At 44.0% G+C, this 14709-nt stretch overlaps 1 protein-coding gene across 3 annotated transcripts in view; it reads right to left on the bottom strand.

Moving 5' to 3' along the window:
* The window catches only part of mindy4 (MINDY lysine 48 deubiquitinase 4), a 170767-nt gene extending 156376 nt beyond the window's left edge, over positions 1-14391 (bottom strand). For all 3 annotated transcript variants that reach the window (XR_013575200.1, XM_078536430.1, XM_078536436.1), the window contains exons 1-4: positions 13621-14391; positions 11435-11667; positions 7880-8156; positions 5794-6287 (exon numbers count right to left, since the gene is read on the bottom strand). Coding sequence is in view for 2 of the 3 variants with exons in the window: in XM_078536430.1 (XP_078392556.1) it covers positions 5794-6287; positions 7880-8156; positions 11435-11667; positions 13621-13782 (1166 nt within the window). In the remaining variant the exon portion in view is untranslated. The remainder of the gene's footprint in view (positions 1-5793; positions 6288-7879; positions 8157-11434; positions 11668-13620) is intronic.
* Between the last annotated feature and the right edge of the window lie 318 nt (positions 14392-14709).

Raw genomic sequence — 14709 nt, 5'->3', positions numbered from 1 at the left:
AAGGCCTGGACAACATTCAGGCTTGGGCTGACAAGTGGCAAGTAACATTTGTGCCACATAAGTGCCAGGTAATGATCATCTCCAACAGAGAGAATCCAACCATCTCCCCCTTGACATTCAATGGAATTACTGAATTGCTGAATGGAATCGCTGAATTCCCCCACTATCAACATCCCGGAGGTTACCATTGACCCGAAACCGAACTGGACCAGCCATATAAATGCTGTGGCTACAAGAGCAGGCCAGAGGCTGGGAATCATGCGACAAGTAACTCACACAAGCCACTCAGTTGTATTCGAGAAGGTGGCTCGCAACCACTTTCTCACGGCCAGTTTAGGGGCGGGTAATAAACACCGGCCTGGTCAGTGACACTAACATCTTGTGAATGAAGTGCTTTGAACTGAAAACAGCAATTCTAATCCCAAACCCTGTTCCCATCTGGCATCAAGTAGGATAAATCATCAGGACACGGGCTGAAGGAAGTGAATATGGATTTATCACACAGGAGACTGCCAGGAGAGGATGAATGGGAGGGTAACCGAGGGTGTTAAAACCTGGTGAAGGGGAGAGGAAGGAAAGAAAATGTCCAATCGAAAAACCAAAGGAATGGGATTGCTCTCGGCTTTCATGGCACTGTCCTGTTCGGGGCAGCTACCAGCACCAGACAATCATGGGCAATCCCTGCGATGTCAGCCTGACTCCAGTACACTCCAGCCAGGATCCACCCCATATATTGAGGCAACCGAGAGGTTATGGAGCAGATTTGTTCTAATGGTGCGGGTATACAGAGAAAAAACTCAAAAGTTGGAATTGTTCTCCACCAGAACAGTACAGATTATGGGTGGCTGGATAAATATGTATGATATTATAATAGGTTGGAATGGAGTAGTTGAAAATGATTGAAGGGTCTTTAACATGAGGATATAGGAATAAAACTATGGATTGTGGGGCTGTGGGATTCACTCTTGGAGTTAGCGACTGGAGCAGAGATTGTGAGTCAACATTTAAGAATAGGTTAGCTAGGTGGTTGAGGGAAAGGATAAAGGGATATGGGAACTGGGCAGGCTTGTAGAATCCCAATTATTGCCTCTGTGAGGATAAACAATAGGCTGAATGTTGTCATTTCTATTGTAATTCTGTGTCTGACCTGAATCAGACTGTGAATTAGGCCAATAGTTTCCACAGTAAGCACGGCCTACGTAATCCCAGCAGAAACCTACTCATTATTACTCTCCTTTCAATAACCCTCTCTCTCAGCAATGTCACAACGCAGAACATACTGCCACACAGTGGCTAAGTTACAAATTGAAGCAGTTAACACACTCATATCCAACAGCACAATCGAAGCATGACCCCCACCCCACCTACTGATTTGGGTTTGGACTGGGGAGGGAGGAAATCGTCCTCATTAGCAAATTCATGTTCCACCATTCAACTAGTCATGCGTACATATCAACCTTCGCCTTCCCCCTTCAGACTCTGACTCTCTGCTTGTTGTCCGTTCCACCTCAAGGCACTGTTCCTGCAGGTTGACACGCTATTGCACTTTGCAACTTTTTCCTCAAAACACTTCATCATGCTGCCTCTCTCTCTCTCTCTCTCTCCCTGCCTCTAGGTCTCTCTAAAACCTCACTCTTAACACAGGATCAACATTTCCACATCAACTAATCTTTCCTCAAGCTCAGCCTCCTCTTCCTTGTTAAGGTGCTCAGGTCATTCTCTTAAATGGTAACATAAAGATATAAGTTGCTGCTCAGAAGGAGAGGGATGGGTAACAACTTGCATTTATATAGCACCTTTAACATAGCAAAGTATCCCAAGGCACTTCACAGGAATGATTAATAAAATTTGATACTGAGCCACATATTAGAACAGATGAACGAAAGTTTGGTCACTTTGAACATTCACTCCCTCCACCACCGATGCACAGTAGCAGCAGTGTGCACCATCCACAAGATGCACAGTAGCAGCAGTCTGTACCATCTACAAGATGCACTGTAGCAACTTACCAAGTCTCCTTCGACAGCACATTCCAAACCCACGACCTCTACCACTTAGAAGGACAAGGGCAACAGGTGCATGGGAACACCACCGTCTGCAAGTTCCCCTCCAAGCCGCACACCACCCTGACTTGGAAATATATCACCGTTCCATCGCTGTCGCTGGGTCAAAATCCTGGAGCTCCCTCCCTAACAGCACTGTGGGTGTACCCGCACCACATGGACTGCAGCGGTTCAAGAAGGCAGCTCACCACCACCTTCTCAAGGGCAATTAGGGATGGGCAATAAACGCTGGCCCGGCCAGCGACATCCACAACCCATGAAAGAATACAAAGGGTAGGCTTTAAGGAGCAATTTGACGGAGGTGAGACAGGTAGAGAGGCAGAGCGGTTGAGGAAGGAAATTTCAGAGCTTTAGGCCTTGGCATCTGAAGACACAGGTTCCACTAGTGGGGCAAAGACGTGGAGAATGAACAAGATTCCAGATTCAGATGAGTGTAGATATCTTGGATATCTCCTCACAGCGAAGCTCTTTACTCAACAAAAGAGCATAATTTCACACACCGCTATAGCTTTAACCAAAAATTGTTGTACAATTACCTAACCAAACCCTGCACAAACATTAGACCACATTGAGGGTGGCACTTGTTCCCTTCTACCACAAACAATGAATTCAGTCCAACATGACTGGAACTCATGCCAACTAGTGTCACTGTGACCTCAACACTTGAAGGCTTCAAGCTATACTTAGCTCAATAAGTATAATCATCAGGTCCCTCCTAATCAATCACAGTCTTCTGGACTCACTTCAGGGATTCCTCTTTGTGCTGCTTCACTTTCTCACACTCAATGCCAATAACATATGGTCCATATACAGCGGGGTTACATGGCAGTTCTAGCTTTGACAGGGAACTGAGGTGAGTGCAATAACAAGCTGGTAGCTCCCCAGAGAAAGGATTCCCTACAGGATTTATTTGCGACAATCTTTTATTTATGGTGCTTCATTCTGGTTTCCCAACAAGTGGAAACATCAACCTTATCGAACTCCTTCATAAATTTAAGGACAATCAGATCACCCCTCAACACAAAAGAGCCATGGCCACTTCAATCTTCCCTTCTAGTTATAACCTCTCAGTTCCAGTGTCATCCTTGTAAATCTTTTTTTGCACTTTCTCCAGTGCCTCTCTATCCTTTTTTGTAACATGGAGAATAGAAGTGTGCACAGTATTCTAAGGTTCTATGTAAGTTTAACATTAGCTTTCACTCAGACAAAAGAAAGTTCCTTTGCTGTAAAATTGGCTAAGTAGCATTGAAGTGTATGTTGAATGAGGTAAAACCTGCATTCATTTCTTAATGCTGTTTTAGCATCATTGTGATAAACACCCCCTCTAGTGGCCTGGTGAAGAATATATAAGTAAGCTGAATTCCCTCCCTCAGCAGTGTTGTCCAACGCACTCACCATACGTGGTAAATTGGCCAGAAATGTAGCAAGTTGATTCTCTGCATCAGGGAATTAGGATCATGCAGCAGCCCATTCAATTGAGGACACAGTTCCAGACTCCATCTTACACAAATCCATGGTCACGTCAGAAGTAATTAGAAAATGCTGCAGGAAAAACCTTCCTTAAGGTTAATGGAGCCATCATGGTGCGTGATGAACTGGAAGCTCCAAGAAGAGTCATATTGGACTCAAAACATTAACTCTGTTTCTCTCTCTACAGATGCTGCCAGGCTTGCTGAGTTTTTCCAGCATTTTCCGTTTTTATTCCCCTGCTCTTCATTGAAATAGTGGCAATGGGACTATTAATATCTACCTGAAAGAGCAGGCCTTGGTTTAACATCTCATCTGAACGACCAGCAGCTTTAACAGTGGAGTACTCCCTCAGTACCACATGGGAGTGTCAGTATGGATTATGGGGTCAAGTGTCTGGAGCGGGACTTCAACCTGAGGCTGACTCGGAGTCAAGGGATACCCACTGAGCCAAGCTGGAACCCTGTAGCTATTAAGGAAGTGTAAAACCACATATCAATCATGAACAATCAGCAAAGCCATTGATAAAGAGGAGCTGTTGAACCCAGTCATTCATAAGACAGTTGGTGCATTCACTGTGTGATGAAGCTTACCTAAATCGGTAGTCGCAGTTCAGGAACTACAGTTCCTAGAGGGCCTCGGACCTTCTATGCATGCGTCAGCCCGGAAAGGGCCGCTCATGCATAGTTGGCGGTTTTTACATTCTTCAGACCAGGAACCAGCCCTGCACACATGCCCAGAAGAAAAGGAAAGAGAGAAGTGAAATGGCCCAAAACTGCAGGTCAGGCGTCCTGGAACCGGAGTGCCACTTGAGAGAAGGTGTCCCAGGGAGCAGGATACAGGGAGGGGGCCAGGCAGAAGGTCACAAACCAAGAAGAAGGTCCCAAACCAGAGAGTGGAACAGAAAGAGGTCCCATGAGAATGTCCCAGGCACAAAGACAGGGATCAGAAAGAGGTCATGGAAGAAAGGCCCAGGTAAGGGACAAAGACAGAGATCAGAAACGGATCCTGTTAAGTAAAGTTGAGAGAAAAGAGTAGAGAAATAGGCTCCGAGTTAGACACAGAGCTGCAAGTAGCAGACCTGAAGTGAAGCAGGTTTGAGAGGAGCCCAGAAGATCCAAGAGGACAGCCAAAGGTTGGTGACTCCTTACTGCAGGACTTTGGAGCAGTGACGTTCTGCTTGGCAAGGGCGAAGATCTGAAAGTGTGCTTGGAAGGTGAAGCTTGAGTGAACACAAGGTCCAGGGGAAAGGAATGTCGGGAGGCGAGATTGAAACCCTGGAGATGGATCTTTCTCAAAGCTGTCCAAGTGGGAGCGACGTTTGGAGAGAATTCCAAGGTGAGTTCCTCAAACCTGGAGATTGGAAACCCTCGTGAGAAAGACAGAGTTTTAGTGAGACCGGTTGGCTCATGGTGTGACAAACGTCTAGATGGGTTGTTTAGAAATCCAAAGAATCTGCTTCGGTCACATCTGTCATTTACTTTGGAGTGCGGTGTGTCTGACCACAGTTCACCAGTTGGTTCACATGTACCACATGCTTACCGTGAATATTAAGAGTATAAGGTAGGTATATAGTTTTATCTTTCCAAATTTGTATTTATGTATAAAGATATAGCTGGGCTGAAGGAATAGTGAACATTTGAATCATTTTCTTCTGTTTGTGTTGAGATCTTTCCGACCTTTTTGTCTGGTGTAATATAGTTCATTTTCCTTGTTTAATAAATGTTTTATTCTGTGCTGTAATTCATCAACAGACTCCTGTGAATTTGTTCAGTGACTTTCCTCTAAATTCTAAAAGGAAAACAAAGTTAGGATCTATCAAGCTAGGTTTCATTCTGGGATCTGAACTGGCCAGTATTAATATCAGCTGGGAGCGTACCAACTGCCAGTGCAGAACCAGCTGATAAGGACCAAGAAAGTCACAGGTCTGCAACTTGGTCTGTGTTAAATTATATGATTTTCATTATGGCAGTGGGGACAGCAACTGGCTTCAGCACACACACACACAGACATACACATATATTCTAGGAGTAATTAGGGTTTAGGATAGGGTTGATTAGTAGAAGCTCTTTGCAGTTTTTCTACTCCTTAGTCAGAAGGAGCTGCACGACTGGTGTCAGCGTCCACTTGTTTCCCAGGTGATTCCAAACAGGGGATTTGAACCTGGGAATCTCCCTGTGCCTGGCTCATTTATCATTAAGCAAATCCACGCTTATAGATTCATCCACCAAAAGGTACAGCAATGAAAACAGGAGGTACATACCTGGAATGTATCTCTTCTGTCATTGTAACATCGCTTTCGTTTGCCTCGTACTCAATGTTCATGCAATCTGGAGCAAACTTCACCTTCCTGCTCTTTTCAGGCATGTTGACATTGAGGTTAGAGGACAGTTTTTTCTCCTGCCCACTCAGGACCTGCCCTCTCTCTCGCTCCAATAGCCTTTCTGCGCAAAGGTCATCTGCTGCCTCATGGTACCATCTGAAATCTTGAGGCTTCTGACTGCTTCGGCTGCCTGTAAAAAGACAGGGGTGCTTCTTCTGGGGGTAGTCCTGGGTAGATGTACCATCTGCCATGTTATCCACCATCAGCGTGCCGGCAGCGGGAAGCCAGTCAGAGCAGGTAGCGCTTTCGCACGAGGTGCCAACCTGTCGTACGTACCCCTTGAAACAAGAGCCACTGTCAACGTCGCTCTCAATTGCATGTAATGCCAGGCTAGATCCAGAGGCCCGTTTAATCAGGCGCTTTTTGGAGGGATCCTGCACACGTGGAAAAAGTCAATAGAAAAGATTATTCAAGGGTTAGAGCATCTGAGGATTAGTCTAACTCCAGTCCTGGGTGTGTTTGGGTTAGTTTAACTCCAGTCCCGGGTTAGAGCATGTAAGGGTTAGTCTAACTCCAGTCCCAGGTTAGACCGTGCGAGTGTTAGTCTAACTCCAGTCCCGAGTTAGAGCGAGCAAGGGTTAGTCTAACTCCAATCCCGGGTTAGAGCATGCAAGGGTTAGTCTAATTCTAGTCCCAGGTTAGAGCGTGTGAAGGTTAGTCTAACTCCAGGGCCAGGTAAGACCTTGCGAGGTTAGTCTATTTGAGGGCTGCAAGGGTTAGCACATTCCAGGGTTAACGTGCGCCAATGTTACAGTCTCGGTACAGATGTAGGGGTGTTTGGTCTTGGGTCCAGAGCTTTACATGTTCATCAAAGTGAGCAATGCTGGAGAATCAAACACGATCTAAATGTGTAATAATGAGACCACACCTGGTCTCAGCATTAAGTATTGCCAGGTTAGGTTCAGCATTGATTAGGTGAAGAATAAAACACCCTCAACCAAAAGTGGAGCTGAGACCACAACCAGATCAGCCATGATTTTATTGAATGGTGGAGAAGGCTTGAAGGGCCAAATGACCTACTCCTGCTCCTATGTTCCTAAAAACCTAGCCTGACATTCCAGTGTAGTACTGAGGGAGTGCTGCACTCTCATAGGTTCCGTCTTTCTAATGAGGATTAACTATGGCAACTAAGATGTAACTAACAGTTGCTACACTTACAAATGGGAGGTATAATGGTGTTAAAATGGCAAGGGGGAGAACTGGAAAAGAGTTGGGAATAGTAACAGACTGAGCAATTATTGTATCCAGTCTGGAATTACAGATAAAACATGATACTGAGAAAAGATGCTGAATTGGTACAGTCTGATGGCATCATTGTAAAGCTGTTATAATGTCTGATCAAACCTTGAATAGATCACACTTGTGGCTTGGTGACCTGAGCAGCATTCAAACTCCTTGAAGCAATGCAGTGAAGCGCGGACACAACAGTCCAAATGGCCTTCTTCTGTACTATGACAAATCTGTGATGACACTTTTAACCCGAGGTCTGGTCTGCTCTCTAAGGTAGATGTAAGGGTCCCATGGCACTGTTAGAATAGAGAGGAGTGGAGTTCCTGACTACATTCCTGGTCAGTACTAATCCCTCAATCAGTAACACTAAAAATAATCTGATTATCTGGACATCACCTTGCTGTGTTTGGGAACTTGCTGTGGACAAATTGGCTGCCGCGTTTCCCACTCTACAACAGTGACTACATTTCAAAGGTACTTTATTGGCTGTGAAGCGCTGTGGGACACCCTGAATCCATGAAAGGTGCCATAAAAATGCAAGCCTTTCTTTTCTTTATTTGGGTAAATGACTGAAGGGCTTCCAGTCTTGGTGGAATTGTGTTATACTGAAAATCACCATCCTCAAGTGAAACGGGGAGAATAATGCAGGGAGGAAGCAAAAAGCAGTGTAGTCACGTTCCGGGATCCTGATGGAATATTGGTAGGATGTCAACCAAGTGATAAAGTGATCACCTACCTCCTGTACTGTGCGGATTGGGCCAGACATCATGCCACGAACAATGCGACCTGACCGTGGTCTCTGTGACTCCATATTTGTTCCTCTGGTCTCCACAGGAAATACACCGGCCCTGGAAGAATCTGATGAAAGGATGTTAACAGGAAGGAGTCCTGGTTCACCTCCTGAAGGGCACCCATTCCGACCAGGAGATCTATCTTTCTTCTTCAGTGAACTCTGTAGAGTCTTGGAAGAAGGCACTGGCATACAGGCCAAACCAGCTGAATCATTAGGGAACCTAGGAATTGAACAGAGCCTTGGTCAGGAATGTTACGCTGATAAAAGATAGTCAACTTTGACCCATAACGACGAAGAGAAGGCAGAGAAGCGCGACTAATCAGGTAGCTCTTTCAAATGTGAAACTTTCACTTTCACATTACACCTGATAGGGTCCTTGGTTCGATTCAGGGCGGAAACATTATGTTTAGCAAGTGCCTTCTTAGCGCAGTAGCAGCGCATCAGTCTCATAATCTGAACGTCTTTAGTTCAATCCTCGGAGAAGACAGCAAATCCTGAACAGCCTTAAGCTTTAGGGATAGGCAATAAATGCTGGCCTAGCCAGCGATGCCCACATCCCGTGAAAGGATACAAAAAAATCTCTCTGGTGCAATAAGTTAGCGTGCTCGGCTGTCAACTGAAAGGTTGGTGGTTCAAGACCACCCATGGAAGATGGGAGCTCGACAAGAGATGGGAATAGACAGTTACAACGTTAGATCTGGATGAGGAAAAATAGGAGATGTGGTCAGAGCATAAATGTTGGCATGGACAGGTTGGGCCAAGTGGCCTATTTGTGTGCTATATAAAGAGCTGGCAAGGCACAAATGTTCTCTGTATTGCATCATTCTATGAATGAACAGGTTTTTTTAAAAAAACAAATTGCTTGTCCCCAGCACCAAATTATTCCAGTTTGCGCATATTAAAATACAATGGGTTGGACTTATGCACACACAAAATTACTCACAGGTGTATTTTTCAACAAAACATCAAGTGGAGGTATAATGGTTGCTTAGGCACTATGAGGTTTATGGGGCAATACTGAAGTCGGATAAATATATGTCTTAGAATGCGATTGCAGTTAGAGGAACAGAGCGATTCCAAATGATCAAAAGGGATGCGATGCTTTTGTCCTACCGGAACCATGGAAAAATGACTGGAGAATGGGAAACTTTCCTTAAAAATATACACAAAGATGAAATGGAAGTTGTCAACAATGACTGCACTCAGTGTCACTGATGCATGGCAACATCCTCACTGAAGAGGTGGCAACTGACTTGTAATCAATTGCACAATCAACAATACTAGGGGAAGAGGGTGATATAGTGGTAATGTTATGACCCCAGCCAATGCTAATTGCTGTGCAAACCAAATCCCAGAGGGAAACTTGGCTAACAAGCCATACCCGCTTTTTGTATTCCGAAAACGAGTTGTTTTGTACTGATCTCAGCAGTAAGAAGCCCAGCAAAACTTTTAGGATGTTAAAAAATAAAAGTAAAAGTTTTGTTAACAGGAATAAAAGAAAACTTAAGCACACAAGATTACAGTTACACAATTAAGCTTAGTCTTACAAAACATTCCCCCTAAAAGACTCTCTAATTGGTCAGACCCGCAAGTAAACGCCTTCCAAGCAACACTCCTTTATAGATGTTTAACTATAAAAATCCAGTAATATTTTTTTTTATTCATTCATGGGATGTGGGCTCCACTGGCTGGGCCAGCATTTATTTCCCACCCCTAGTTGCCTTTGAGGTGGTGATGGTGAGCTGCCTTCTTGAACCGCTGCAGTCCATGTGGTGTAGGTACACCCACAGTGCTGTTAGGGAGCGAGCTTCAGGATTTTGACCCAGCAACAGTGAAGGAATGGCGTTGTAGTTCAAAGTCAGGATGGTGTGTGGCTTGGAGGGGAACTTTCAGGTGATGGTGTTCCCATTTATCTGCTGCCCTTGTCCACCTAGTTTGGTTTGGAAGGTGCTGTCGAAGGAGCCTTGGTGAATTCCTGCAGTGCAACTTGTAGATGGTACACACTGCTGCTACTGTGCATCGGTGGTGGAGGGAATGAATCGCGGATGCCAATCAAGCGGGCTGCTTTGTGCTGGATGGTGACAAGCTTCTCGAGTGTTGTGGGATCTGCACTCATCCAGGCAAGTGGAGAGTATTCCATCACACTTGTGCCTTGTGGATGGTGGACAGGCTTTGGAGAGTCAGGTGGTGAGTCACTCGTCACACGATTCCTAGCCTCTGACTTGCTCATGTAGCTACAGTATTTATATGGCTAGTCCAGTTCAGTTTCTGGCCAATGCTAACCCCCAGAATGTTGATAGTGGAGGATTCAGTGATGGTAATGCCATTGAATGTCAAGGGACGATGGTCGGATTCTCTCGTTGGGGGTGGTCATTGCCTGGCACTTGTGTGGCATGAATATTACTTGCCACTTGTCAGCCGAAGCCTGGATATTGTCCAGGTCTTACTGCATTTGGGAATGGACTACTTCAGTATCTGAGGAATAGCGAATGGTGCTGAACATTGTGCAATCATCAGCGAACATCCTCACTTCTGACCTTATGATGGAAGGAAGGTCATTGATGAAGCAGCTGAAGATGGTTGGGCCAAGGACATGGGCCAAATGGCCTATGAAGAGTTTAAGGGCAATTAGGGATGGGCAAAAAATGTTGGCCTTGTCAGCAATGTCCACATCCAATCAAAGAATAAAAAAAGCTACACAATTCCCATCTCTACACTGGTTTGTGATTGCAATATCAACTTGGAGAGTTGTGGTGGAAAGTCTGGGAGTTGGCTGGCCTATTTTGACATGTCTATTGCTAGATAATCATCCTGCAATCAAGACACCGAAGCCTTAATTTAGCTAGTTTTGCAGAAAACTGCTGCCTCTGCCACATGCTGATGAAACATATTTCAACGATGCCATGTAAATCTCATCCACCATAAGCCTCAAGATTTACACAGAATCTACAGAATGGAAACAGGCCATTCAGCCCAACTGGTCCATGTTGATGTTTTTGCTCCACATTTGCCTTCTCCCACCCTACTTCAGCTAACCCCTGTCAATATATTCTTCCATCCCTTTCTGCCTTATGTATTTATCTAACTTGCTCTTAATGCACCTATGCTATAGGCCTCAGCTACTCCCTCTGATAGAGAGTTCCACATTCTAACCAGTCTCTAGATAAAGAAGGTTTTCCCGAATTCCCTATTGAGTTTATTCGTGGTTATCTTATACTTATGAACACCTAATTTGGACTTCCCAACAAGTGGAAACATCTTCTCTATGTCTACTCCATCAAACCTTTTCATAATTTTCAACACCTCTATCACCTTAGCTTTCTCTTTTCTAAAGAGATTCTAACCTTTTGCAGTTATAACCATGCGGTTCTGATATCATAATTTAACCTCCAACATTATCATCTTCTTGTTACCAGCCCATTTACCATGGAGAAAATCAAGGCCACTTTTCCAGTATTATAAAGCAATTGTCATGCAACAGAATCAGACTTATTGTACCTGCAAGGCTCTGATTTATTCATGTCGTGAAATGCTACACTTCCACCTTTGTCCTCATCAGAAAGGTCGTAGATATTGACAAAGGTACTGTCAAAACGCACTGCTGTTGCCCTTTGGCTTGCTATAGCTGGTGCTCGAAAATTGTCCCGTGCCACAACCTTTGTGCTCTCATTACTGTCCAGGAAGTATTTTGTGATTATCTCGAGCATCGTCTTTAAAGGCATCACTTGGGCCTGCAAAATAGTTTTTTAAAAAGATGCAACGTTCACTATGGTTGCTGAGTCAACAATCATCATTTCAAAGTATAACATTCATGGGTCTCAAAAATAAATCACCCACAAATAGTATTTGGCCTTTGCACGTCCCTCTAATTCTAGCCTCTTGTGAGTTCCTGGTTACCTTTGCCCTCTCCATTCGCAGCCCTGCCTTCAATTGCCTCGGTCCCAAATCTGGAATTCCCTCAACAACAACAACAACAAATTTTTATATAGAACCTTCAACATAATGACACATCCCAAGGAGCTTCGGAGGCATTATAAAACTTATTGTATTTATTACAAAATTTGAGAGTAGATATTAGGAACAGGTGACCAAAGATTAAGTTTAAGTAGCTCAGTCTCAAATTTTGTCTGATAATACTCCTCTGAAGGGCATTGCAATGTTTTTTTGCTATTTTAAAGGCACTTTCAGTCACTCCAAAAAAAGCATGCTTGGCTCTTTCAAGCTTTATCTTCATCACTTAGCTTAATGCAGAGTAAGTCGTCAAGAGATATAATTCTCTGTCCATGTTAAGACCGTTATTGATTTCCACCTGCCCCTACTCCGGGAGGGATACAAAATCAGAATGCTATTCAGTTCCTTGGTTTGTTAATCATACTTGAATTATGTAGGGACAAACAAATCGCAAACACATTTGGAAAAGCTGGTGGAAGAGTGGGGAACCAATGAAAAATAGAAAACAATGAAAAGTAGAAAACCTGATGTGCTCATCGCCAGCTATAGGTTCAGCCATCTGGACAACCTAAATGACAGAATGTTACAATCACACTTCGAAAGGTGCACAGGTAGTCTATCTCTAGTTCTTGACTCGGTCACAAAATACATAGACCAGTTAATTTGAAAAGCGCTTACTCTTATGTCAAGAGTCTATGCACAGAGAAGTGGAATCTTAATGCTCCATAGCTGCTAAGATTCTAACCATATCACACCCTTAATCAAGGATTTGGCACTTAGAAGGGTCTGTAACCAGAGGGCACAGATTTAAGGAAATTATCTAAATAAAAAAAGGAAGGTGTTGGTAAGGGAACCTTTTTTTTCCATCAAAATGAACTTGTGCTGATCTAGAATGCACTGGCTTTAGGGCAGTGAAAGCAAATTCAGTGGTAGCATTCAAAAAGGGAATTGGATAAATACTTGAAGAGGAGAAAACTGCAGGGCTATAAGGAAAGAACAGGGGCGAGACTCTTCAAAGAGTCAGCAGAGGCACGATGTGCGCCAAAAGGCCGAATTCTGTGGTGTGGGATTCTATGAAGTCATGTAAGCTTGCTTTCAATATTGTGGCAGTGGGAGGTGTATTTTGCCACTTTTTTATCGGTACAGACAAGCTGGTTCCAATAGAGGATTGAAACCCCATTAGCAAATAAGCTTGCAACAGAGTTCTGTATCATCAAATGAATGAAGACTCGATGGAGTTTAGAAGGATGAGGGGGGATCTGATTGAAACTTACAGAATACTGAAAGGCCTGGATAGAGTGGACGTGGGGAAGGTGTTTCCATTAGTAGGAGAGACTAGGAGCTGAGGGCACAGCCTCAGAGTAAAGGGAAGGCCTTTTAGAACAGAGATGAGGAGAAACTTCTTTAGCCAGAGAGTGGTGAATCTATGGAATTCATTGCCACAGAAGGCTGTGGAGACCAGGTCATTGAGTGTATTTAATACCGAGACAGATAGGTTCTTGATTGGTAAGGGGATGAAAGGTTACGGGGAGAAGGCGGGAGAATGGGGTTGAGAAACTTATCAGCCATGATTGAATGGCGGAGCAGACTCGATGGGCCGAATGGCCTAATTTCTGCTCCTATGTCTTATGGTCTTAAGACAGTGCATGAAAGCCGTCACTGATCGCATGGATTTTGACACTCGTTCCAGCTCCTGCCATTCATTCAGCAAATTAAGTACAATCCTTCTTCACCTTGTTCTGTTTGTAAAGTGATTCCAGGTGCAGCACTTTCTTCAGTTCATTTCGGGTGTTAATGCTGCCCTCTGTGCGTGGAAGCTCCTGGTCCATGGCAGAAATAGTCTTCTTTAAACCCTGCAGGAATGGGAAGAGAAAATAACTCGGCTGCAGAAACATTTTCTTTTCCCTTCTTACTGGGAGAAATGTCAGAGTTCAGTCACAGTTATTTGCCACATGCAACATCCAGGGGTAGTAATACTAGAGAGAACTTTTTCTGCGCAATGTTCGAGTCTCAAACCCCCTTATACTTCACAATTTATAACCAATGCAGTGCTGCCACACAAATCACAAAGGTCACCTCCCACACAATCCTCAATGCTACCCAGTAGACTTGCTGCAAAGTGCATGATGAAAAAAAGGATGCAGGCTTAGCTTTGAGACTCCTACTTAACATTCAATCATATAGTCAGAATAGCCAACAGCCACGAGCCAGTACTTCAGCCTTCAGCAAGTCTTCCTGCAATTATGTAAGGCCTTGGTGAGACCACACCTGGAGTTATGTGTACAGTTTTGGTCTCTGTACCTGAGGAAGGATATATTTGTCTTACAGGGCATGCAACAAAGGTTCAATAGATTCACTCATGCAATGAGAATTCTCCTATAAGGAGAATTTGAGTAGAATGGACATGTACTCAAGAAGATTGAGGGTTGTTCTTGTTGAAATATATGTGATTCTGAAGGCTTGACAGGACAGATACTGAGAGGCTATTTCCCTGGTTCTCAAACAAATGGGGGGGAACAGTTGGAACTTTAATAGGAAGACTTGTATTTTATAGCACCTTTTGTGAGCTCAGCTTTACAGCCAATGAAATACTTTCTGAAGTGTAGTCACTGTTGTAATGTAGGCTACTTAGGACAGAAAAGGAGAGAGATTTCTTCACTTAGTGGCATGTGAATCTTTACAATTCTCTACTCAAAAGAGCTGGGAATGCTCAGTTCAGTACATTCAAGGCAGAAGTCGATGGATTTTTGAACTTAAAAGGGAATCAAAATGGACATGGGGATCAGGTGGGAAAAGTAGAGTTGAGGTCAAAGATCTTCCAT

This window comes from Cetorhinus maximus, chromosome 3, assembly GCF_964194155.1.
Source record: "Cetorhinus maximus chromosome 3, sCetMax3.hap1.1, whole genome shotgun sequence".
NCBI lineage: Eukaryota > Metazoa > Chordata > Chondrichthyes > Lamniformes > Cetorhinidae > Cetorhinus > Cetorhinus maximus.
The sequence above is the reverse complement of the archived record's forward strand: the minus strand, read 5'-3'. Positions and strand labels throughout refer to the sequence as shown.